The sequence below is a fragment of the Podarcis raffonei genome, chromosome 13 (assembly GCF_027172205.1).
Source record: "Podarcis raffonei isolate rPodRaf1 chromosome 13, rPodRaf1.pri, whole genome shotgun sequence".
Lineage (NCBI taxonomy): Eukaryota > Metazoa > Chordata > Lepidosauria > Squamata > Lacertidae > Podarcis > Podarcis raffonei.
In genome coordinates, this window is record NC_070614.1 from 44,498,474 (window position 1) to 44,523,978 (window position 25,505).

The 25,505-nt window shown below is 41.6% G+C and overlaps 2 protein-coding genes across 2 annotated transcripts; both read left to right on the plus strand.

Moving 5' to 3' along the window:
* The first annotated feature begins 923 nt into the window (after window positions 1-923).
* Window positions 924-12,266, plus strand: LOC128399041 (vomeronasal type-2 receptor 26-like). Its single transcript, XM_053360299.1, has 6 exons — window positions 924-1,099; window positions 1,829-2,120; window positions 3,189-3,614; window positions 7,537-7,764; window positions 10,034-10,160; window positions 10,941-12,266. Exons 1-6 carry the CDS (start codon window positions 924-926, stop codon window positions 11,843-11,845), a joined length of 2,154 nt encoding a protein of 717 aa, XP_053216274.1. The 3' UTR covers window positions 11,846-12,266.
* A 2,809-nt stretch (window positions 12,267-15,075) lies between these two features.
* LOC128399042 (vomeronasal type-2 receptor 26-like) lies at window positions 15,076-24,911 on the plus strand. The gene is made up of 6 exons (XM_053360300.1): window positions 15,076-15,251; window positions 16,394-16,685; window positions 17,230-17,517; window positions 19,236-19,463; window positions 22,744-22,870; window positions 24,010-24,911. Exons 1-6 carry the CDS (start codon window positions 15,076-15,078, stop codon window positions 24,909-24,911), a joined length of 2,013 nt encoding a protein of 670 aa, XP_053216275.1.
* Window positions 24,912-25,505: the final 594 nt, after the last annotated feature.

The following is a 25,505-nucleotide window of genomic DNA, read 5'->3' on the forward strand; positions in this document are numbered from 1 at the left end:
GACTGGTGGCAGGGAGCTTCTCAACCATGTCAGATTGCCTCAGATCAGATGTGTTGTTTCTAAAGTGGTTAGACACTATTAACCAGTGTCCCTACCTCCTGATAATGTCAGAACTCTCTCCAGAATTGTTTCCAGTATGCCGTTAGTGTGGTAGCAAACAATGTCCAATACATCTTACATAGGTGGAAGAGTGTAGCAGCCCCCAGTTGTAACAAATTAGGCAAGTGGAGAAAGGATTGGATAGGTTCAACTCTAAAAATATTCTTAGGAAGGGATTTTTAGAAAGTGGATTGATGCCTGCCCATCAGTGGGTTTTATTATTGTTATTACTTGTGGATGTCAAGGATTGGCATGGAGTGGACTAGATGACCTGGCAGGTCCAATTCTAAGCTTTGATTCTGTGATGTGACAAATACGATGTGACAAATTGTCATCCCCTACTGCTGATGCGCCATAGACTCCAAAAACACTGCACAAGTGATTTTCTCCCCTGTGATTATTAAAATTACCATAATCAATTCTCCTGGCCGAAACTCCAGGGTGGAAAAAAGAATCAACGAGCAAGTCCGACATGATTATAAATTCTTCGGTGCTCCATATACAGCTGTAGTAAGGGGGTGGGGAGACAGGCTGGGCTCTGTTACTTGTCAGTTATCAGTTTCCCTCTTTTAATCTATAAATCTTGAATCAAATTATGTATTTGAGGCATGTATCTTATTTGTCACCCATGCCATTATATTGTGACAGAGTTTGAGTTAACAATAAGTTGGGCACATGTCTGTTTAAGTACCAAACTGACAGTGTCAACTGCCCCCAAATCTATCTTATTTGAAGCAGGTGGATGACAGTAATAATTGTAGAGGGAAATAGAGGAGTCTATGCATAGAAGGATGTTCCTCCTGCTGCTTCTGCTGCTCCCCAATATGGTGCCCCAAGTCCAAAGTGTTAAATGCACAACAAATCACCCTATTCCTGTTCCACACGAGTGGCATGAGCCAGGTGACCTGGTCATTGGTGCAATAGCATCTCATATCTATTACATAGTCCCCAAATTTTCCTTCAAGAAACACCCTTTTCAAAGCTTCATTGGCATCCCAATGTAAGTAACCGGTACTTAAGGTTATTTTATTTATTGTTTATACATTATATCTGACTGAAGAAAACTTTGATTGATTTGGCAGGGAAATAGCATTAGAACTTTAGTTTTTAAATGAATTGGGGGGGGGATTATTAGAAATCTCCATGAACATATGCTATGCACATACTGTCAGTTAACATTAAGTGCTTTTTTAATCCAATACTGACATTGGATGACAGAGTGAAAAGGGAGTAGGAGAAAGAGAAAGGGGATAGAATTTTTAAAACGAGCCCTTCTACGTACAGCCAAGAAGTGAGGTACTCAGTTTTGCTTATGATACCAAAATGTTCAGGATAGAGAAAACAAACAAGGATTGTAAAGAGCTCCAAAATGATCTCTTCAAACTGGGTGCATGGGCATTGAAATGGCAAACCTAATTCACTGTAAGCAAGTGTTAAGTGATGGACCTAAGATAGTAATCTCACTTCTATGCTCATGGGGTCTCAAGTGGTTGTAAGAAATCATCAATAGATAGTTTCATGAAGATGTCAACAAAGTGTGCAGCAGCTGTAGAGAACACTTTGATATATTTTTTAAGAAACAGGAGTGTCTGAATATTGTCTTTAAAAACCCCAAATAATCCTTGCCAGCTGTGCTGCCTCTTTGTTGGCAGGCAGATTAAACTCTTATATATAGGTTATGTGCACTGTTTAATTTTTCCCGTGAAATGGTAACTCACTTCATTTGCAGGGTGATGACAAAGTTTTACCAGCACATGCTGGCCTTCGTATTTGCTGTTTATGAAATCAATGAGAATCCCAGGATATTGCCCAATGTCTCTCTTGGGTTCCACAGCTATGATAGCTATTTTAATTCAAGAATGACATACCGAACCACTTTGGACCTGCTCTTTAAATCACATCACTTTCTTCCCAACTACAACTGTGTTATCCAGAAAAATGTAATAGGAGTCATTGGGGGACTTGGCTTTGATACTACCTGGTGCATGGCAAATGTGTTAGGCCTTTACAAGATTCCACAGGTAGAATATGGGTTTTGGAAAATGGAGATTTTGTACCATAATTCACTGTTATCGTTTCCTTGTAGTAGGAATCTACTAATTCGTAATATGGAGTGTTAAATTGGAAGAAGGAAAAAGGGATGTAATATGTGGATATATTTGGGATGGGGGCGTAGTATGCATATCCAACAATGTGTGTAAGAAGGGTGATGTGTATTTAGTAGATGTAATGGAAGATTGTTGCAAAGGTGCCAAGTTCGTAAATGAGGCACCTAGATTGGTCCATATTACTTCAATCCTGAAAGGACTGCACTGGCTGCCTGTGAGCTACCAATCTCGATTTATGACATTGATACTGGTGTACAAAGGCATAAATAACTCAGGACGCATTAACTAAGAATGTTCCTATGAAATTCCCTTCCTGGGGAAGTATGATGTTATTCAGCACTGTTCACTTTCAGAGGCTAATTACAAACACTGTTTTCTTGCTATTGTTCTTGCATTTGGCATTTCAGAGAGAGATACAGAGGTGCCAGTACTATGCTGGCACAGATTTTTTGAGTTTTGCTGAAAATGATTGGTATTGTATTTTTGTATTTTAGTGATATTTTATATGATGTGGTTTATTGTGGCCAGAAAACAATAATATATATAATCTTATGATGATCTTCAGGATTTCCGAATACTGTAGATCTTCCTGGATGAGTTCTTAGTAGATGGAGCATCAACCTCTCTCTATAGTCACTATAAAGGTTACAGAGCAAAAGAACATGATCAATAGTTTCTGTTGCCCCACCTCCACCTTGGAGTTTCTCTCCATCCATTTAGCAGACATTTAATAGAACAATGATAAATGCTGCTCTCTATCAATGTGTACAAGCATAGCTGTGATGATGTCGTAATAACAATAACAGTACTAAATATCTGCAGAAACAATTGAGCAATTGTTTTTATATATAAATTGAGGTTGCTGCTCTCCCTAAACTCATCACATTTTGGATATATAGGATTTCTATTTCTATTCAAAGAAACTGGAATAGCATGAGTTCTTGATTCCATTTGGAAAGTGTTGGCTTTTCTCTTTTTCAGATTTCATATGGCTCATTTGAACCAGCCATAAATCATCAAACCAAGTTCCCTTCTTTTTACCGCATGGTCCCCAATGAAGGCCTTCAGTATCAGGGAATTATCCAGTTACTTCTGCATTTCAGGTGGAAATGGGTTGGGCTCATCACTCCAGCTAATGATGCAGGAGAGCGCTTCTTAGAGGCAATTGAACCAATGCTTTTCAAGAATGGAATCTGTTCAGAATTCACAGAACGAGTCGAACCAAATATGCATTATTCCGGTAACATGCTAGAAAAAAGGGTTTTGTTACCAAATTTCATGAAGAGCAAAGCCAACGCAGTTCTTATATATGGAGAAAGTCTATCTATTATATGGTTGTCAAGTGCTATAAAGACAATGGAGGTAGCTGAGCTACTACTTTCTCCTAAGAAGTTACGGGCAGGAAAAGTATGGATTACAACAGCCCAAATTGATTTCATATTATATGTCCTTCAAAAATTTGCTTATTTTAATACACAAATGTTCCATGGTGCTATCTCCTTTGCGATTCACTCCAAGGAGATTCACAACTTTCAAGACTTTCTTCAGGACATATATCCTGATTGGATGGGGAGAAATGGTTTTATCAAAGATTTCTGGGAACATGCATTCAGTTGCTTAGTTTCAAACTCCAGTCTCTTAAAAGTAATTCGTGCCGCATGTACTGGAGAGGAAATGCTGGAGAGCCTCCCTGCAGCAGTTTTTGAAATGAGCATGACTGGTCACAGCTACAGTATCTATAATGCTGTCTATGCTTTGGCACATGCCTTGAATAGCATGCACTTGGCTGGAGCCATCCGCAAAGGAAGAGGTGCTGGGGGAAGACTTGCCCTGCGATATGTAGAACCTTGGCAGGTAGGGTTTCCTCTTACAAAGTATTCATTTTGCAATTTGTTTAGTGTTGTGCACTGTGCTGATTTGTCATGCGAGCTAGCATTTAATTATAAGTAAAGAAATAAAAGAATAAAATTAGGAAGGTTGTCACAAATGTGGGAATTAGGATATTTTTTAAAATACATATACCGAATGGAAAAATTGACAAGTGGGATGCCACAGGATACTGTTGTTGTTCAACGTCTTTATAAATGACTTGGATGAAAGAATTAAGGGGATGCTCATCAAATTTGCAGATGACACCTATCTGGGAGGGGTAGCTAATGCCACAGACGACAGAATCAAGATTCAATGTGTTCTTAACAGATTGGAGAACTGGGCCCAAACTAACAAAATGAGTTTCAACAGGGGCAAATGTAAGGTTCTGCACTTAGGCATGAAGAACCAGCTGCACAAATATAAGATGGGGGACACCTGGCTTACTAGCAGTACATGTGAAAAGGATCTAGGAATATTGGTGGACCACAAGGATAACATGACTAAACAGTGTGGTGTAGAGGGGGGGGGCTGATGCTATTCTAGGCTACATCAGCAGATGTATAGTGTCAAGGGGGGGAAATGGTACCACTCTATTCTGCCTTGGTCAGACCACACCTGGAATACTGTGTCCAGTTCTGAACACCACAATTTAAGAGGGCTATTAACAAGCCGGAACGTTTGCAGAAGAGGGAAACCAAAATGATCAAGGGTCTTGAAACCCAGCCTTATGAAGAAGAGTTGAAGGATCTGGATACATCTGGAAAAGAGGAGAGTGAGAGGAGATGTGATAGCCATCTTCTAGTATTTTAAAGGCTGTCACATGGAAGATGGAGCAAACTTCTGCTCTGGAGGTAGAACTCGATACAAGAAAGGAGATTCTGACTAAATATCAGGAAGAACTTTCTGACAGAGCTGTTCAACAATGGAATGGACTCCCTTGGGTGGTTATGGATTCTCCTTCCTTGGAGGTTTTTAAGCAGAGGTTAAATAGCCATCTGTCACTGATGCTTTATTTGAGCTTCCTGTGTTGCAGGGGTTGGGCTGGATGACCCTTGTGGTCCCTTCCAAGACTTTAGATGACACAGGTTTTTATAAGTGACAGATTAACAAGGACTACAGCTAACTCACATTTTACATGGGGTTTACAATCATCGCCATTCCACGTATAAGCAAAATCACGTAAGGCTAGAACAACCTCTAGAAAACTATTAAAAAGCCATCTTATAAATGTTGGGATTTTTGACTACGTGCAATCTGATGCAGCTTCCCACAGAAGCATTTAAGGAGTTGGCCAAAGGCCATGAAGACTGAGCAAAGGGAGTTATTCTGCCTAGAGATATGGGACCTTGGATACAACTGTTCTATTGGTTGAGGTCTCTACATAGGCATGATGTCTCATGACCTTCCTTGTTGGTTGGTTAGTTGGTTGGTCAGTGTGTGTTCTGAGAGTTGTTTGGAGTTTGTTCAGTGAGAGAGTTAAGATCTGTGTCTGTATCCTGTATATAGTTACTTGTGAGTCTGCTGTAAATAATAAACACCTATAAGTAACCAAGTTATTGGTAGCAGCGTCTTGTTCCTGCTTCATCCTACCTGCCTGCAACTGATTGCTTCTGGAAGTCTGCGTATGCTCTGCTATATTCAACTGGGTCTGGCTTAGATCCTGCAACAGGTTAAAGTTGTGAACCATCAATAATAAATTGCTGCACTTACTGCTGAGGGACAAATGTAGCTCTTAGTGTTCCTCCTCATCTCCCTCACTTCACATGATATAAGCACCAGGGCAGTTGACCAGTAGCCAGAAGTGCTTGGCACAGTGTTTTTTTTCGCCGTCTCCATCTGCAGATGCAGCATTGTCTGTCATTCAGATATCCTTCAGGTTTAATGGCTCTTCAAGCTGTTAAGCCAACCTGGGCTTAAATGACTTTGGTAGGCTGGTGGATTATTTGAAGTGGTCATAGAAGCTTGGAGCATATTGGCGCAAGATGCTACCAGCCAAATAAACGCATTTCCAGTTCATGTCTTCCAGCCACAAGTTCAGCGCCTCCTCTTCCTTGTCCTGCACCTGGCTGTCACCTTTGCAGTCAGTGCTGGACTTGCTGCCACTGACCCATGGATCTCCTTCCCATGCACCTTGATGGCATGGATACTGGATTTGTTGTGGCCAATTTTGCATACCCCCAGCACACACAGGCATATTATCCCTCAAGCAGTCAAGTACAGCTAACTTCTCTTCCAGTGCAGGAACCCCCTTCCACTTCTTTGTTTTCTCAGCAGCTAATGGTGATGTCAATGATGCCTTGTGTTTGGGGACTATTCTGCAGTCTGAAGCTCTGCCAGCCACCTTCTCCACATTATAAACCCCTCAGGTGTCTCTCCAACCCTCACCAACTCCCTCTGCCACACTCTATACTCCTCTGTTGTCACTCCACACACACACGAGTCTTTCTAGCCTCAGCATATCACCCTCTTGAATTGCATCTTCAGCACTCCAACCTCCTCAATTGTCTCCAAACCCCTACGCCATGGGTAGGTAATCGCCTTCTAAATCCGGCCCATGGATGTCCAGGAATCAGCGTGTTTTTACATGAGTAGACTGTGTCCTTTTAGTTAAGATGCATTTCTGGGTTATTTGTGGGGCCTGCCTGGTGTTTTTACATGAGTAGACTGTGTCCTTTTATTTAAAATGCATCTCTGGGTTATTTGTGGGGAATTCGTTCATTTCACCCCCTCCCCAAATATAGTCTGGCCCACCACAAGGTCTGAGGGAGAGTGGACCAACCCCTGCTGAAAAAGTTTGCTGACCCCTGGCCTATGCAAGTCTCTCTGAACTCTTCCGATCACTCTCTCCAACCACCTCTTCTACACTCAAACACCCTCATGAAAGCTGCTAAGGACTGCTGGCCATTTTTTTCCTGCTCTCCCACTCACCCCCTCCCTTTCATTCCATTTTCACTCCATTTTCTTATCCCACCCCCCGTGTGCACACCATTTAAAAAAAAATATTTTTGCACCAGACACATGAAGCTGCAAGTGTGTATGTTAAATAAGTGTAAGCGGGAGTTAACAGGTATTAACTCTTAAAGGACAGGTAAGTAACAGCAACTATCAAAAGAGTTAGAGCTACCTACGACTGTCCCAAAAATTCAACTGGCATAAATTAGACCTTTTTTAAAACAACAACAACGGTGTGTGTGTGTGTGTGTGTGTGTGTGCAGGGTGCTATCAGAAATCCTAACCATATCTCAGTGGGGGTGGGGGTAGAATTTTTTAAGAAATGTGTATGGGAACTTGCCTACCTATTTCCCCTCTTGGTATCTCCTAACAGCATGAATTGGTCAAGTGAAGTGCTTGTCAAACTGTGTCAAATTATACCCTTGCGACATTCTGTAGTTTGTCAGTGCCTGTCGAAGTGTTCATGGAAATGCTTTATAGACCTTTCAATTATCTTTCCCCTTAGCTCCACTCATTCCTGCAGAGAATCTCATTCAACAACAGTGCTGGGGATGAAATCACATTAAACGAATATGGAGAGTTAGCAGCTGGCTTTGATATTACCAACTTGGTCACTTTCCCAAATCATTCCTACATCAGAGTCAAAGTGGGAAGGCTAGATCCTCAGGCCCCTCCTGGCAAACAGCTCACCATTAATGAAGACAGAATCAAATGGCACAGGCGCTTCACTAAGGTATGGAAATAAATGCACAGTGGCTGAAATGCCATAATATGTGGTGACCCACAAAATGGGTTGCAACAAAAGCACTTCACACATTGTTAACTTTGATATTCACTATTAAAATATAGGCTTAAAAAAAGAGGATTCCATATCTAGATGGATAGTACTTGCTTGCTTGCTTGGTTGCTTGGATGGATGGATGGATGGATGGATAGTTGGCATCCGTCTGTCCCAGGAGACAATGGAGAAGTGCACCTTTGGGGGTGAGGTCAAACTTTTTGAAGGCTACAGCACCAGGTGTGGCTGTAGAGACCAATGTGAGAGAGATAGTTTAATGGTGAGATACTCCATTTGAATGACTTTTCCTGCATGTTAGCGCCTTCAGCTTCTGAGGCCCTCTTTCTTGGTCTGCTGTTTTGTTGGTGGCACTTTTCTTGTACATGATATTATATTGCATGTGATACTGACATTATAAGCCATCAAGAAAACATTGCCCTTTAAGAAATGCTGTAAGGTCTACCAGTACAGTGGTGCCTCGGGTTACAGACACTTCATGTTACAGACTCCGCTAACCCAGAAATAGTACCTCAGGTTAAGAACTTTGCTTCAGGATGAGAACAGAAATTGTGTGTCAGTGGCGTGGCGGCAGCGGGAGGCCCCATTATCTAAAGTGGTACCTCAGGTTAAGCACAGTTTCAGGTTAAGAATGGACCTCCGGAATGAATTAAGTTCTTATCCCAAGGTACCATTGTACATGAACAGATGACCCACAATACCAAAAAGAGCTACATGCCCAGAAAACATCTCACACAAAGGAGGACCAATGACTACCAGAAAATCCACAATTGTCCAGCATTCTTGTTTGTGAAATTACTGAAGCAAAGGCTACGCTAGCTGTATCATTGTTTGGGCGGAGAATGAGCATTATAATCTTCTTGAGTTTGTGTGATTCTAAGTTTGGGATGCATACATCTTGAGACAGTTGTAGCTGGTGAATAAGCCTAAGGTGGGCATAAGCACTCCTAGCCACCAAAAAGAAACATAGAAACTCCTGCTTCAGAAGGAGTGCAACCCCTCCCATAACAGGTTTTGCACATAATTCCCAAGCAGGAGTGCCAAGCTTGGCCCCACAACTATGGGTGCCAGGGCTGTGGGGGTCATGCAGTGTGAATAACCCTGGCACCAAAATTTGTGGGTGCCCAGCCCCTTCAAGGGGGATTTTGTGGGTGCTAGGGCCAACCCAGAGTTGGCACCTATGTTCCCAAGCATGGGAAACACCCACCCAAAGTACTCCTCTCTTATAAGGATTCAACCCCCACCCAATCCATCACTCCCTCCAGACACCTGGGCAGTACCTTCACCACCTTCTCTCTTTCCAATCTAGTGAAGAGAGAGAGCTGCAGATCATCAGCATACAGATGACACTGTGTTCCAGATCCTAGGATATGATTCTGAAGTGTTCCATACAGATGATAAATGGCAACAAAACACAGAATGGGTCCTAAAGGGACACCAAAGCCCAAAAGCCATGGCATGGTTCCCTAGTATTAGTTTCTCAGATTGACCATGCAGGTAGGAACAGAACCACTGTAATGGGTTATGTTTAATTGCCATCTCATTGAGTCACAACAAAGAACATATATAAAATCCTTAAAGAAAATGCAGTTAGGTTGTGAAGTGAGATTAGATTGAATTCTGGTGCAGCTGAAAGAGTGGATGGTCTAGGTATAAATATTGCAGTCTTGTTGAGTTTGTACAATGATTAGAGGAGCAGCTCTTTACCACACTGTATGTGACACCTGTGCACATATGGATCATATATTTCACACTATTAGTCCTCATAGGTAAAGGTAAAGGTACCCCTGCCCGTACGGGCCAGTCTTGACAGACTCTGGGGTTGTGCGCCCATCTCACTCAGCGCTGTCCGCAGACACTTCCGGGTCACGTGGCCAGCGTGACATCGCTGCTCTGGCGAGCCAGAGCCGCACACGGAAACACCGTTTACCTTCCCGCTGGTAAGTGGTCCCTATTTATCTACTTGCACCCGGGGGTGCTTTCGAACTGCTAGGTTGGCAGGCGCTGGGACCGAGCAGCGGGAGCGCACCCCGCCGTGGGGATTCGAACCGCTGACCTTTCGATCGGCAAGCCCTAGGCGCTGAGGCTTTTACCCACAGCGCCACCTGCGTCCCTTATTAGTCCTCATATTTACTGCTAAATCACCTGATATTGGATATTACATTGATCCCCCAAAACATTTATCTTTTCCTACGTCTTTGGATAGGTGCCACCCCCTTCTGTATGTAATGACATCTGCCATTCTGGATACGGGAAGAAAAAGAAGGAGGGGAAGAAGTTTTGCTGCTATGACTGTGATCAATGTCCAGAAGGAATGATCTCAAATGAGAAAGGTGGACAATGTCATCTTAAGACAATACCAAACAATGCAATTTATTTTAGTAAGCTCTGGGTTCTTCAGCAAGGGAAGCAAGGGAAGGCTTAAAATATGGCTTGATGTGTTTTTCTCATTGTTTATAGATAACATCAATATAATTTTATCTTTAAAACATCTTGCAGAAAATATTTTAAAATGGGAGATAATATATTTTTCCTCCAACTTCTATAAAGTTTTGGGGGAATATAAGTTGTGGTTTCTCCTCTATGAACACCCTGTTTGATGACAGGGTGAAAGTCTCATTAAAGTCACCTTTCTGGGCCACAGAGATTTCAGCTGTAACGTACTCATTTTTATATGTAGTATATGATTTGAGGGGAAAGGAGGGAAGGGTTATAAAAGCAGATGTTCTTCGTGGGAAAAAATAATCCAGATTTAATACATGACCTTTATTTTTTCTTAATCTAAGACGGTGGTTCCCAATTGGTGGTCTGTGAACCCCATGGGGTCCGCATAGCCAACACAGGCTGTCTGTGGCACCATATGCACAATAAACACTACTAGAAATATAGCAACAATTTCAAAAGTAGGGGGTCCATGTTTGACTTTTGAAAAACAGGGGGTCCACAGTACTTAGCTAATTAGGAACCGCTGATCAAGGGTAAAAGCATTTGGGTTGAAAGTTTTGAAACATTTTGAAATGGAAAACAAAATGCTAGATGGACTAATTGTGAGGAAATTCTTAAGAATAGTATTGGTTGCTTCAAATTGTCATGCATTGTTCGTTTGTTTTCAGACATGGAAACATGTGTCAGTTGCCCAGCAGATCAATATCCAAACAAAGACCAGGATCTATGCATTCCTAAGATTCCAAACTTCTTAGCTTTTCATGAAACGTTGGCCATTGTTTCAGCTACTCCGGCACTTCTATTCTCTCTGATCACAATTCTGGTGCTCAGCATCTTCATTAAGCATCGGGATACAGCTATCGTCAAAGCCAACAACAGAAGCCTCACCTATATTCTCCTCATCTCCCTCTTCCTGTGTTTCCTCTGCTCTTTGTTGTTCATTGGAAAACCTAATAAGGTGACCTGCCTTCTCCGACAAAACGCTTTTGGCATTGTCTTCTCTGTGGCCCTCTCTAGCATCTTAGCCAAAACCATACTAGTGGTTTTGGCATTCATGGCTACCAAACCAGGATCCAGTATCAGGAGATGGGTAGGAAAAGAACTGACTTACTCCATTGTCCTTTCCTCCTCTATGGTTCAAGTAGGAATCTGTGCCTTCTGGCTTGGAGCCTCTCCCCCTTTCCCAGATTTGGATACACACTCAATGAATGAAGAAATTGTAGTGTTATGTAATGAAGGGTCAATCCTGATGTTCTATTGTGTTTTGGGCTACCTGGGCTTCCTGGCCACTGTCAGTTTCACTGTGGCCTTCTTAGCCAGGAAGTTGCCTGACAGTTTCAATGAAGCCAAGTTCATCACCTTCAGCATGCTGGTCTTTTGCAGTGTTTGGCTCTCCTTTATTCCAACTTACCTGAGCACCAGAGGAAAATACATGGTGGCTGTGGAGATCTTCTCGATCTTGGCTTCCAGTACTGGCTTACTGGCTTGCCTCTTTTTCCCAAAATGCTACATTATTGTGGTGAGACCTGACCTTAACAACAGACAGCAGCTGACACAAAAAAAGTATAAATGACAGAATATTTTGTGGTTCTTTGGGGTCTTGGGCTATGTGGATTCGCTTGTAGGTATCATTTTCCCTGTATTTTTCAAAGCAGGAAATTACCAGAAAATTTTCTTCCCCACCCTACCTTCTCCTGCATCTCCATAGCTGTCCCACATTTTGGTCAAGGGGCTCTTTCTTTCCTGGGCAAGTCTGGGGAGAACATAGGTAGTTGCAGAGAGAGGAGAGGGAGAGAAACACAGGAATATTGCCTAATACTGAGAGCAGTTGTCTATCTAGAAGGATTGTGCATTGGATTTGGCAGTCCTGAGCCAAGTTGGGTCTATTTGGAAGGAGTTTGGCATCAGTCAAGATGAACTGGGACAGCTATGGATCACTCCTGGTCAACTTAGATGCTCCAGAATTATCTGTGGCTGTCTTGCAGTGAATCAGACAGGAAGTGAACATAGGCATCAGGCTGGAAAATTCTGATGTGGTCTAGCCCTAACTGAATGTGTCTTCCCAGGTAACTGTAGGAGGCTGATTGCTTGATTCTGCTTCCCACCTGATGCCCCACCCCACAGTATCCCTGCCTTCATTAAACAGCTGTTAAGTAGAGACAGAGGTCCTGTATGGTGCTTCATCAAAAACAGCTTCCCCACAAATAAGTTGTTTGCAAAAGAGCACCCTTCAGAATTGAAACACCACCACCCCAGCTCTAAATCCTGAATAGGAAAGAGATGCAGACTCTTCCCCCCATTTCCCTCCCAGCCATATGCTTAATTAAAGCTTTTTCTACAAATTAAGCATTAGGTCAGTTCTTGAACTAAATCAGGAATGGATCTGAGATAGTTCCAGAGGAGTTTCCTCAGGCCTTGCTGAGTGATCACTGTGTGTGGCTGGCAACTGGCTCAGGAGATGGGAGAGTTGAAATGCTCCCATCAGTCCTCTTCACCAGGCATACCTCATTGGTACTGGATAATTTGTTTTAATTATTCTGATTGCAGATTCTATCATTGTTATATGTCAATAAATATAACATGTTACCAGTGTTTCTTCTCTCGAGTTTTCTTGGGCAAATGACACTGTGTTAATTACCAAGCTTACCATGCCCCCTACATAAACAAATTATTTTAAGAAATGAATGACAATTTCATGGGGACAGTAGTTCTGTTAAATCATGGGTCATGTTTTATGTGTTGCATTTTGAAGCCTCTGCACTTATTCATTTATATTATTTGTAACATCTTGATGATCTCCGACCCCCACTGTGCCTCAATAGCCAATTGAAGCAGAGCATTTAAAAGTGCTCCACACTGGAAATCACATGGTCACTCCATGAGAAATTTTAGGTGCAAAAACACACCTCTAACATTTTAAAACTGGGACATCAACATTTCTAGAATCTCATGCTTGGATTGATAGGGGGCTGTGAAGGGAGAAAGGAAATGACTCACTTTGCCATAGATACTGCACCAGGCTCAGAGGGCTCTTGTTGTTGTTTAGTCGTGTCCGACTCTTCGTGACCCGATGGACTAGAGCACAACAGGCACTTCTGTCTTCCACTGCCTCCCGCAGTTTGGTCAAACTCATGCTGGTAGCTTCGAGAACACTGTCCAACCATCTCGTCCTCTGTCGTCCCCTTCTCCTTGTGCCCTCCATCTTTCCCAACATCAGGGTCTTTTCCAGGGAGTCTTCTCTTCTCATGAGGTGGCCAAAGTATTGGAGCCTCAGCTTCAGGATCTGTCCTTCCAGTGAGCACTCAGGGCTGATTTCCTTAAGAATGAATAGGTTTGATCTTCTTGCAGTCCATGGGACTCTCAAGAGGGCTCTAATACTTGACAAAGCCTTGACAGTTAAAGATCACACCAGACATGAGGCATTTTTCTATAGCTCAAACCTTCCTTACACCAAGGGTTTAGAATCTGTGCATCTTCAGATGTTTCAGGACCACAGCTTCCATCAGCTTACAATTGACCATTATTATCAAGGATGGTAGAAGCTATAGTCCAGAAACATCTGGATGGTGCAACGTTGCCTATCACTGCCTTACACTGATGGGCCACCCTGACAGCCTTCAGAATTACCACTTCTTACCAGAGTAAGAAAGGGATGGCACAGACATCCCCAAGCATGCCACTCTGCTTCAAACAATATATATGTGCTCTTTCAAAAGTAGCTAGACTGTATTATCCAGAGTCCCTATATGGTTTGCACCCTTTCCATCATTGTTCCCAAGATCCAGTAAGTGTCACAGAGTGTAGGCACCCCCAGCCATAGGAAATTAGACAAGTGGGGAAAGGATGAGGTTGGCTTATCTCTAAAAATTATTTTGCCCAATGTGGGGCTTGAACTCATGACTCTGAGAGTATGCTCTACCAACTGAGCTATCCTAGCAGTTTTTAGATGATGCCAGAGAGATTCCCATGCATGCCACATTGCTTCAAACAGTACATATGTGTTGTTTCTAGAGTGTCTAGACTGCATTAGTCAGGGCCTGTACATTTGGATATGGTTAGGACTCTCCTGCATTGTATCCAAGATCCAGTTAGTGGGGTGGATAGCAATGTCTGATCAGTGTCACCTAGTTGAGAGAGTGTAGGAGGCCCCAGCAAGGTATTCTAGGAAGAGGTGGTGTTTTGTTTGGGTTTGGGGTCTTTTTTTAGTTATGGGTGTCCTGCATTAGCAAGCAGATTGGGCAAGATGGCCTTTGAGATCCCTTCCTAACCTTTGATTCTGTGATGTGGCAGATATGTTTACTTCAGCAGTTCTCCTACTGGTGATCCAACATAGAGTCCAACAACATTGTGAAAGTGATTATATCCCCTGTAATTATTAAAATTATTATAATCAATTCACCCGGCAAAGCTCCAGGAGGCAGAATGGGAAATAAAAAATGAAAACGTAAATCTGAAATGATTTAAAGCACCCCGGTGTTCCAAAGACAGCTATGGTAAGGCAGAAGAGGTGAGGCCAGGATCTGTTATTTCAGAGAGTTTTGCTTTTCATTGTATCAATTAGATCTCAAATCATGACATTTTATATAGCATTCGATCAGTTTTTTTGACATTATTGAAGTTAATGAAAAGGTTGATACAGGTCTGCTTAAGTACTGAATTGCTGGAGTTGGCTGCCATCAAATCCATCCTGTTCAAGTCAGACTGATGATAGTAACAATATTGTAGAGAGGCAGAGAGTCCATGTGTAGAAGGATATTTGGGATCAGGATGTTGTTGCTGCTGCTTCTCCTGCTGCTTCCCAATATGGTGCCCAAAGTGCACACTGTTGTTTGCAGCAGAAATAATCCTGTGCATATTCCACATGAGTGGTATGAACCAGGTGACCTTATCATTGGCGGGATAGCATCTCATATCTTTTACATGTACCCCAAGCTTTCCTTCAATATACACCCTTCTCGTGTCTTTATTGATCTCCCAGTGTAAGTAAAATGTCCTTAACATTATTTTATTTGTTATTTATACATTGATATCTGGATATCTGACAGAAAAGTACTTTGATTGCTTTGGGGAAAAGTTTTACATTTAAAAAAAAAAAAAACAAATGGACATTTTCTATAACAAATATCCATGCACATACTGTAGGCTATGCCTAAACTGTTAATTAGACATCAGAAAACATTCTCCTTCACCAATTCTGGAAAGATAAAGAGAAAGGAGAGTAGGAGAAAGAGAAAGTGGGTAAGATGATATAAGAACTGCTCTCCAACATACAGCCAAGCAGTTAGCCAGTCATGTTTGCTGATGATTCTAAAATGTTTAGTTATTAAAAAATAACACCGATTGCAAAGCACTACAAAATAATCTCTGCATACTGGTTGCATGAGCCTTAAAATGGCAAAGGCAATTCAATTTAAGCAAGTGTAAAGTGAGGCTTATTCCAGGCTAAAAAATATATTAATTTTACTTAAATACCTATGGCATCTGAACTAGTGGTGAATGATCAGGAATGAGCCCTTGGGTCATAGCAGATAACACAGTGAAAATGTGGACACAGGGTGCATCTGTGCTAGAATTCCATTCTAGCAAACATCACTTTAGGAACTGCCAATGGCAGTGACCACACTTGGTACACTATGTACTGTTCTGGTCAATTCACCTAAGAAGGGATGGTGTAGAGCTGGAAAAAGCTCACCTGAGGCCCTTCTTCATGTGCCTCCTCCATGAGAGGTCTGGAGGGTGGCAACACAACAATGGGGCTTTTTGCTCCCCACTTATGGAATTCTCTCCCCAGGCGAGCTCAGCTGCCACCTTCGTTACATATCTTTAAGCACCAGGCAAAAACATTCTCTTCTCCCAGGCCTTTGGCTAATTGAACAATCTATGCCATTTTAAACTGGGGCACTGTTTTTAGCTCATACTGTGCTATATATTTCATGTTTTTTTATTGTAAACCGCCATATGATCCTCAGATGAAGGGTGATTAATAATAATAATAATAATAATAATAATAATAATAATAATAATACATGACTAAACTGGCGGGCTGTACCCTCTCCTTTCAGTTCTAGATTTTATGCTCTGTTTAATTCTCCCATAAAACAGTAACTCACTTTGTTTGCAGGGTGATGACAAAGTTGTACCAACACCTCCTTGCCTTGGTGTTTGCCATTGATGAGATCAACGAGAATCCCAAGATCTTGCCCAATGTCACGCTTGGGTTCCACATCTATGATAGCTATTATGATTCAAAGATGACCTACCGAACCACTCTGGATCTGCTCTTTAAATCGTGTCACTTTCTCCCCAACTACATATGTAGCATCCAGAAAAATGTAGTAGGAGTCATTGGGGGATTTGGCTCTGAGACTTCTTTGTGCATGGCAGACATCTTAGGTCTTTACAAGATTCCACAGGTAGAATATGGGAATTAAAATAATAATAATGAAATTTCACACAATAATAAACTCTCCCCCTCTCCTTCCACTAGAAACCTGCTGATTCATGAATATGGACAGGTTAAAAAGGAAGAGTAAAAGAGACTGCAGTATATAACTATATTAGAGAGGTATAACGTGGGTGAGAAGGGCAATGTTCCAAAGAATGTGTGTTTAATGCATATAATGTAAGATTGCTTGAAAATTTCCAAGCATTGGTGGCAATAGAAAGATGAAATGGAGAAAAGAGACTTCCTTGGAAGCAAAATCCAGGTTTGGGGCAAGTACTCTTTGATGAGAGAATCCCAGCAGAGATTTAAAACCACAAAACATGCTGCATAATAACGCACAGAAATATAAGCTCGTAGAATAATAGCTAAAGCACATTGTGACAATCTTCCCAATAAACAGATACTTATCTGGAGGTAATTGGAATGTTTACAACACTTACAACACTTATATTCAGATAAACGTGTTGGGAGTTCTTGTTTCCACTTGGACAGTTTGGTTTTTCTTTTTTCAGATTTCATATGGTTCATTTGAATCAGTCATGAATGAACAAACCAAGTTCCCTTCCTTTTATCGCATGGTCCCCAATGAAGGACTTCAGTATCAAGGAATTATCCAGTTACTTTTGTATTTTGGATGGAAATGGGTTGGGCTCCTCACTCCAGATAATGAAGCTGGAGAACATTTCTTGCGGGCAATTGAGCCAATGCTTTACAAGAATCGGATCTGTTCAGCATTCACAGAAAAGATTTGGTACCATCTGCATGTCACTGGTAACATGTTTGATACAGTAGATGATATGGTACGTGGATCAAAGCTCTTCACACAAGCTTTCATAATGAGCAAAGCCAATGCTGTTGTTATATATGGAGAAAGTCAATCTATTGCATGGCTGTTAAATGTTGCAAAGACAGTGAAGATAACTCAGCTATTATATCATCCATATATGAAGTTACCTGAAGGAAAAGTGTGGATTACAACAGCTCAAATCGATTTCACATTACATACAGTTCAAAAAAATACTGATATTAACTTACAAATGTTCCATGGTGCTCTCTCCTTTGGTATCCACTCCAAGGAGACTCACAGCTTTCAAGACTTTCTTCAGCATGTAAATCCTTATTGGGAAGAGGGTGATGGCTTTATCAAAGATTTATGGGAACAAGCATTTGGTTGTTCACTCTCAAAATCCACTGCATCAAAATACTTTTATGTCACATGTACTGGAGAGGAGATGCTGGAGAGCCTTCCTGCATCATTTTTTGAAATGAGCATGACTGGCCACAGTTACAGCATCTACAATGCTGTCTATGCTTTGGCACATGCCTTACAGATCATGTTTCCAGCTGGAGCCAACCACAAAGGAACAGAGAGTGGAGAAAGACTCTCTCATCAGAATTTGAAACCTTGGCAGGTAGGGTTTCCTGTTACAAGGTGTACAGTTTACAAAATATTCTGTGTTGTGCAAAGCCTTGATATATTATCTACATTGGCAATGCACTATAAGTAAAGAAAGAAACCTTGAGAACTAAAATAATTTTATTATATCAGAGATGGGAATTAGAAAAGTTCTTATAATAATAAAAAGACTTTAGATTACATAGGCATTCCTCTTACCTACGGTTAACAGCACAAATTAGCCAAGTGGAGTGCAAATCAAACAGCCTTAAATGACCCTTGTAGCTTTCTGAAGTTTCTCAAAATCTGGTGGAGTGTCCATGAAAATTTCTGGTTTCCTTGGTAATTCCAGCACATATGATACAGAGATCTAGCAAAATTCAGGGATTCCAGAAATGAAGGAAACGAAAGCCATGCACACCCTCCAATTAACAACAAAAACAACAACATCTGGCTGGGTTTCCCTAACTGCTCTGGGCGGCTCACAGCATATATCAAAACATACTAAAACATAATTTAATAATTATGTTTTCCAATACAGGGCTGCCTTCAGGTGTCTTCTAAAAGTCAGTTAGCTGTTTATTTCCTTGATATCTGAAGGCAGGGTATTCCACAGGGAGGGCACCACTACTGAGAAGTCCCTCTGCCTAGTTCCCTGTAACTTCACTTCTCGCAGTGAGGGAACCAGCAGAAGACCCTTGAAGGAGGAACGATGGGGGTGGAGATGCTCCTTCAGGTATACTGGGCCGTGGCCATTTAGGGCTTTAAAGGTCAGCACCAACACTTTGAATTGTGCTCGGAAATGCACTGGGAGCCAATAAAGATCCTTTAGGACCGGTGTTATATGGTCCCAGCAGCCACCCCCAGTCACCAGTCTAGCTGCCACATTCTGGATTAGTTGTAGTTTCCGAGTCACCTTCAAAGGTGGCACCACATAGAGTTTATTGCAGTAGTCCAAGCATGAGATAACCTGTGGCTCCATGGATAGCTGTGAGTCCAAAATGACCCCCAGACTGCACACCTGGTCCTTTAGAGGCACAGTTACTCCATTCAGGACCAGAGAGTCTCCCACACCTGCCCATTCCCTGACTTTGTAGACCTTGTGGTTCTCTTTTCACATAGGTCCACTCATTCCTGCAGAGAATCTCGTTCAACAACAGTGCTGGTGATGAAATCACATTAAATGAATATGGAGAGTTAGCAGCTGGCTTTGATATTACAAATTTGGTCACTTTCCGAAATGGATCATATGTCAGGGTCAAAGTGGGGAGGCTGGATCCTCAGGCCCCTCCTGGCAAAGAGCTCACCATTAATGCAGACAGAATCAAATGGCATAGTGGCTTCACTCAGGTGAGAAAATAACTGCACTGGCTCTCAGATGGCTACATTCATAGTTTTCCATAAAGATGGGGTGTAAGGGAGGGAAGAAAGCAATGCATAATTAAGTTTGTTATACACTGGAGGAGAAAAGAAAGTTTTCAAAAATAAGATGAAAATCTTATCTATGTTGAAAATTCTTAAATAGATGGACAGTGTTTTAGTGGAGAGAATGTCTATTTGAAAGAGTCGAAGCAAAATAAAAAAATTCCTTCCACCTTAGAGACAAACTAAGTTTGTTATTGGTATGAGCCTTTGTGTGCATGCACACTTCTTCAATATAAGGTTTGTCTCTAAGGTGCTACTGGAAGGATTTTTTATATCTTGTTTTGACTACAGCAGACCAACACGGCTACCTACCTGTTATTTGAAAGAGTAACTTTACTTGTTTTCTGGCCCCAATTCAAAGCGTGGTTTTGGAGCTATAAAGCCTTAAACAGCTCAGGACCGCTATACCTGAAGGACCGCCTCTCTCTATATGAACCTACCCAGACCATGCAACCATTTCATCTGTCTCTTCCACAAGAAGTCTAGAGGGAGGAGACACGGGAGTGGGTCTTTTGAGCAGTGACTCTCCATTTGTGAAATGTTCTCTCCAGGTAGATTTGACTGGCCCCTTCACTGTACACCTTTAGGCACCATTTCCAGGAGCTACCAACCCCATCCAGTTCATTATACCCTCCAGATACTTCCAGATACCTTTCTTTATTTCAATGGATTAGAGAGTGTGTCATCAGCATACTGATGATACCATGCTCCATGACACCTGCCAACAGTTTCACATAGATGCTAAATAACATAGGAGATAAACTGGACCTTCATGGGACACCACATCCTAAAGACTATGAAGCCAAACAAATATCTCCTAGAACTACTCACTCATAATGACCCTTCAGGTAGGAAACGAACTGCTATGCTACATTACCTCCAATTCCCAACATCTTGAGGACTTCTAGGCAGAAAGATGGCTACTGCTGAACACTCCATCAACAGAGATAATTGTGTGGTGATTAGATAGCCAAATCGTAATTCTTGGTTATCATACTCTCTCATTGAAGATAGAGGGATCAAGGGGATTAATCTCTAATGCTCTCAGGAAAGCTTCTCTTCACTCCAGAGACGCAAAGTATTTTGACAGGGGGAGTGACTTGGAGTGAGGAACCACAATTGTGGGAACCAGGTCAGCAAAACCTCCCCCCCTTTTTTTACTGCTTTTGAGATTGTGATGATGAATTACAAATGAGGTGATCTGTCTGCCGATCAAACTTTCACCTGGAAAGCGAACTAACTGCTGGTGTAAGAAGAAATATTAATCAGGCTAAAAACAAAACAATTGTTTGCGACTGAGAAAGATTATCAACAGATAAGAGTGCTCTGGTTCCTAAGAATATTCATTTTATATTATAACTCTCTGTCCTTTTTGTGGAGTGCTGGCTGCAAATGTGAAGCTAAATTCCTTAAATGTGGGAAGGAATGTACTTCTTTGTTAAAGAGACAGACACGTTTCTTCAAGGCAGAGACTGTTAAGGTGGAAACTAACAGAAACCATTATGGTGAAAGATCTGCCAGACCATGACAGTGGAATGGGAAAATGGGGGCAGGAGATTATGAAATGGAGAGGACCTCCACACAGGTACCTGGAGCAGCCAAACAGACAAACAATGAAGTTCTGATGCTCGAGAAGTGAAATGAAACCATTGACAAAGACATAAAGAAATATCTTGAGATAGCAGATACAGAGCTAAGAGAGAAAGGATCCTGTGTGCAATCTGGGGAATATATTTTTTTATGTTTGATGATTTATTGTGTTTTGATACCTGTTGGAAGCTGCCCAGAGTGGCTGGGGTAACCCCATCAGATAGGCAGGGTACAAACATTTTTTTCCCTTTCCTCTTTTCCTTTTTTGCTTATCTACAGTGGTACTTCGGGTTAAGAACTTAATTCATTCCAGAGGTCCATTCATAACCTGAAACTGTTCTTAACCTGAAGCACCACTTTAGCTAATAGGGCCTCCCACTGCTGCCATGCCGCCGGAGCCCAATTTCTGTTCTCACCCTGAAGCAAAGTTCTTAACCCGAGGTACTATTTCTGGGTTAGCGGAGTCCGTAACCTGAAGCGTCCGTAACTTGAAGCATATGTAACCCGCGGTACCACTGTACTTTGCATTTGCTTGTGGGTTGTGGGTTTTTTGTTTGTTTGTTTGTTTTGTTTTGGATGTTCTGTACTCTGGTACACCCAGGACGGATATGGATGGCAGGTGAAATACATTGTATGAGAGGCAGGGGATGGAAGATCTGCCAAGGTGGGAGCCTGGGAGAAAAAAGGGGAGCTCCTAGGTTAAAGCTGGAAAGGTCCACCCCCTTTTATAAGAGACAAGGGTTAAGATCTATCTTTGGTAGAGGGCTTTACATTCCCCCTCCTCTTCCTCTTCCTCTTTTCTTCCCCCCCTTTTTCATTTATGTAGATTGCTTTTTTATTGTATTCTATGTAGAAAGGTGTTTTGTTTTTTTAATGCAAATCCCACCATCTAGAGTCACATCAAAATAGCACCTAGTGAAATTCATGAATCAAATGGCAGTAATCCCATAGTCACATCTGCTAAACTTGCTTGCTATTGGGCAAAACAAATGCAAATTTTGTGGTCTTTTCACAACTTCCCACATGGCCATCAGTCATACTGTTGCCGTTAGCTGACCAAATAGGTGAGGGATATCCACCACCCCAGATTTTCTGCAGCCATGCCCAGCCACAACCACTGCTATCAGATGAATATAGTAAGTGGACTTTTTAATTAATTAAATAATAATAATAATAATAATAACAATAATAATAATAATTTATTTATATCCTGCTCTCCCCAGCCGAAGCCGGGCTCAGGGTGGCTAACAACAGTAAAAATAACACAGTTTACATAAAATCATAATCAATTAATTGAAATACATTCTAAAACCAACTCATTCTAAAATCAATTCAGACTCTAATTAATGGCAACCATTGGGCTAGAGTTCTATGAGGGTTGCAGAAGGCCTGGTGGAACAACTCTGTTTTTCAGGCCCTGTGAAAAGATGTCAAGTCTCGCAGGGCCCTAGTCTCTTGTGACAGAGCATCCCACCAGACTCCACTTCGAGTCAGCTGTGTACATATGGATTATATATTCCACAATATTGGCCCTCCTATTTACTGATAAATCACCTTATGTTATATTAATTTAAACATTTTCTTAATATTAACCTTATCCCATATCTTCGGATAGGAACCACCACTTTCAATATGTAATGCCAATTGCCGTCCTGGTTATGGGAAGAAAAAGAAGGAGGGGGAGAAGTTTTGCTGTTATGATTGTGATCCATGTCCACATGAGACGTTCTCAAATGACAAGGGTGAGAGATGCCGTGTTAGCATATACTATATAATTCATTTTAGTATATTCTGGGCAGATCCATGCCCACATGAGACGTTCTCAAATGAGAAATGTGGGAGATAGCATGTAAAAATATACAAAACAATACAATTTATTTTAGTAAGCACTGCACTCCTTGACAATTTTGCTGCGTTTAATTTCTGGAGGAGGGAAGTCTTAAATTATGGCTTGATGTGTTGTCCTTATTGTTTATAGATAATATCAATATAATTTTATCCTTCTAGAATACATTCTTCAAGATTGTATCTTCACATTTTTAAAAAGAATATATTTTAGAAAGGTGGTTGATGAATTTACCACCAACATTGACTAATTTACAGTGGAATAAAAGTGGTGGCCCCTTCTCTAGAAACAAGGCTTTTGGGGGAGACGCTAAAAGTCCTGTCAAAAGTGCCTTTCTGTGGCCAATAGTTCAGCAACAATATTTCTCTTGTTTAACTATGCAGTGTCTGTGGTCCTGAGAAAAACAGAAAAGCACCACTAAAAGCATACAGCTTATCCACATTTGCTACATTTTTTGATTTTGTAAGCATCTAGGGCAAAAGCATTCATGACTAACTGCCTAAATTCAATAAAATGTGCAGAGCTTGACTCACTCTTTAGCCAAAATAGCACCCAGCAGAATTTGATTATAGTGTTTAAATTTAGCGCTTACAATGCAATTCACTCCCCTCTCGGAGTGAATAGTCAACAACCATTAGTCAGTTAAATGCTTTACATGCAGTAATCACAGGTCTCACTCAGGCATCAATCAGTGCTACAGCAGAAGCAAATACAGGCAAGGTATTCTTTGTTACAAAATAGAATCCATATCTTAAAGCACTGAAACTGGGCTAAGGAGCTCCAGCGTGATGCATGTGGTCAGTTGCATGGTTCAAACAGAAGAGAGAGAGAGGATCAGAAAACAAACCATACTTCCTCACTTCTTGGAGAAGTGATATCACAGAGTCCTTTCTATAAATTTACAGCTCTGTAGTTCCCTTACTTACTGGCAATAATGCACAGTTGTTTGGCTGCATAAAATCTCCCGTACTGAAGATAACAACATTCTTTAGCATAATCATGGTTTTTTAAAATGATTGTACATTGTATTTTCAGAGAATGAAATATGTGCCAGGTGCCCTGCAGGTCAGTATCCAAATGAAGGCCAGGATCAATGCATTCCAAAGACAGCAAACTTCCTGGGCTTTGATGAAACATTGGCCATCGTTTCAACTTTCTGTGCACTTTTATTCTCTCTGATCACAATTCTTGTACTTGGCATCTTCATTAAGCACAGGGACACTGCCATAGTCAAAGCAAACAATAGAACCCTAACCTATATTCTTCTACTCTGCCTCCTCTTGTGTTTCCAATGCACTTTGATGTTCATTGGAAAACCAAGGTGGGTGACCTGTCTTCTCCGACAAACAAGTTTTGGCATCATTTTCTCTGTAGCCCTCTCCAGCATCTTGGCCAAAACCATATCGGTGGTTTTGGCATTCATGGCTACCAAGCCAGGGTCCAGGATCAGGAGATGGGTAGGCAAAAAACTGGCTTACACCATTGTCCTCTCTGCCTCCATTGTTCAAGTAGGAATCTGTGTCTTATGGCTGGCAACCTCTCCCCCATTCCCAGATTTAGATATGCACTCAATGAGTGAAGAAATTATAATATTATGTAACGAAGGGTCAGTCCTGATGTTCTACTGTGTTTTGGGCTACATGGGCTTCCTGGCCACTGTCAGCTTCACTGTGGCCTTCTTAGCCAGGAAGTTGCCTGACAGTTTCAATGAAGCCAAGTTCATCACCTTCAGCATGCTGGTCTTCTGCAGTGTTTGGTTCTCCTTTATTCCTACATACTTGAGCACCAGAGGAAAATACATGGTGGCTGTGGAGATTTTCTCGATCTTGGCTTCCAGTGCTGGGCTGCTGGCTTGCCTCTTTTTCCCTAAATGCTACATTATTGTGATGAGGCCTGAGCTGAATAACAGAGAACAGCTGATACGGAGCAAAGCATAAATGACAGAAGAGATTGTAATTTATGTTGGGAGTTAGGCTATGTAATCTTTCTGGCCAGTGTCAGATGTGGTGGTCAAAATAACAGAAGAGCTTATCTTATCATTTATGTTCTTGGGATCCAGCATAGTTACATATGAGATGGAAATGAATTGGGTTACTCTAATCCCTTACTCTAATTTTCTGGCATCCACTTTCCCAATAGGTTCTGGAACTCCTGAGCAGATGTTGGGGTGTGTTGGAAACTGCAGATAGAAAAAAGGGAAAAGGGAACCTTGTAAGCTGCCTTATGTTGAGTGGGAGCATTGCTCAATATATCTGAGCCATGCACAAGACTCAATCAAGTCTCCCTCCAAATTATGGTAGAATGTGGGCAGTTTGGGTTGCATGATCTGTGGCTGTTGGAAAGGAATATCAGGCAAGAAGTGGAGACAGGCACTAGCCTGGGAAAATTGTGTATAGTGTGAGACCTATCTGCTCTTCAGGTATGTCTTCCCCAGAGAATGCAAAAGCCTTGTGCCATGTAAGATGTTACTGAGCTAGAACCCTCACTTTCTCTGCTCTTTCTTTGAAACTTCTCCTACCATTGGGTAAAAA

Coding starts and splice junctions, on each gene's coding strand:
- LOC128399041 (XM_053360299.1), top strand. CDS start 924: ATGGTGCCCCAAGTCCAAAGTGTTAAATGCACAACAAATCACCCTATT. Junction 1,100..1,828: donor AGCTTCATTGGCATCCCAAT/GTAAGTAACCGG, acceptor CTTCATTTGCAG/GGTGATGACAAAGTTTTACC. Junction 2,121..3,188: donor GCCTTTACAAGATTCCACAG/GTAGAATATGGG, acceptor TCTCTTTTTCAG/ATTTCATATGGCTCATTTGA.
- LOC128399042 (XM_053360300.1), top strand. CDS start 15,076: ATGGTGCCCAAAGTGCACACTGTTGTTTGCAGCAGAAATAATCCTGTG. Junction 19,464..22,743: donor GGCATAGTGGCTTCACTCAG/GTGAGAAAATAA, acceptor ATCTTCGGATAG/GAACCACCACTTTCAATATG. Junction 22,871..24,009: donor GACGTTCTCAAATGACAAGG/GTGAGAGATGCC, acceptor TTGTATTTTCAG/AGAATGAAATATGTGCCAGG.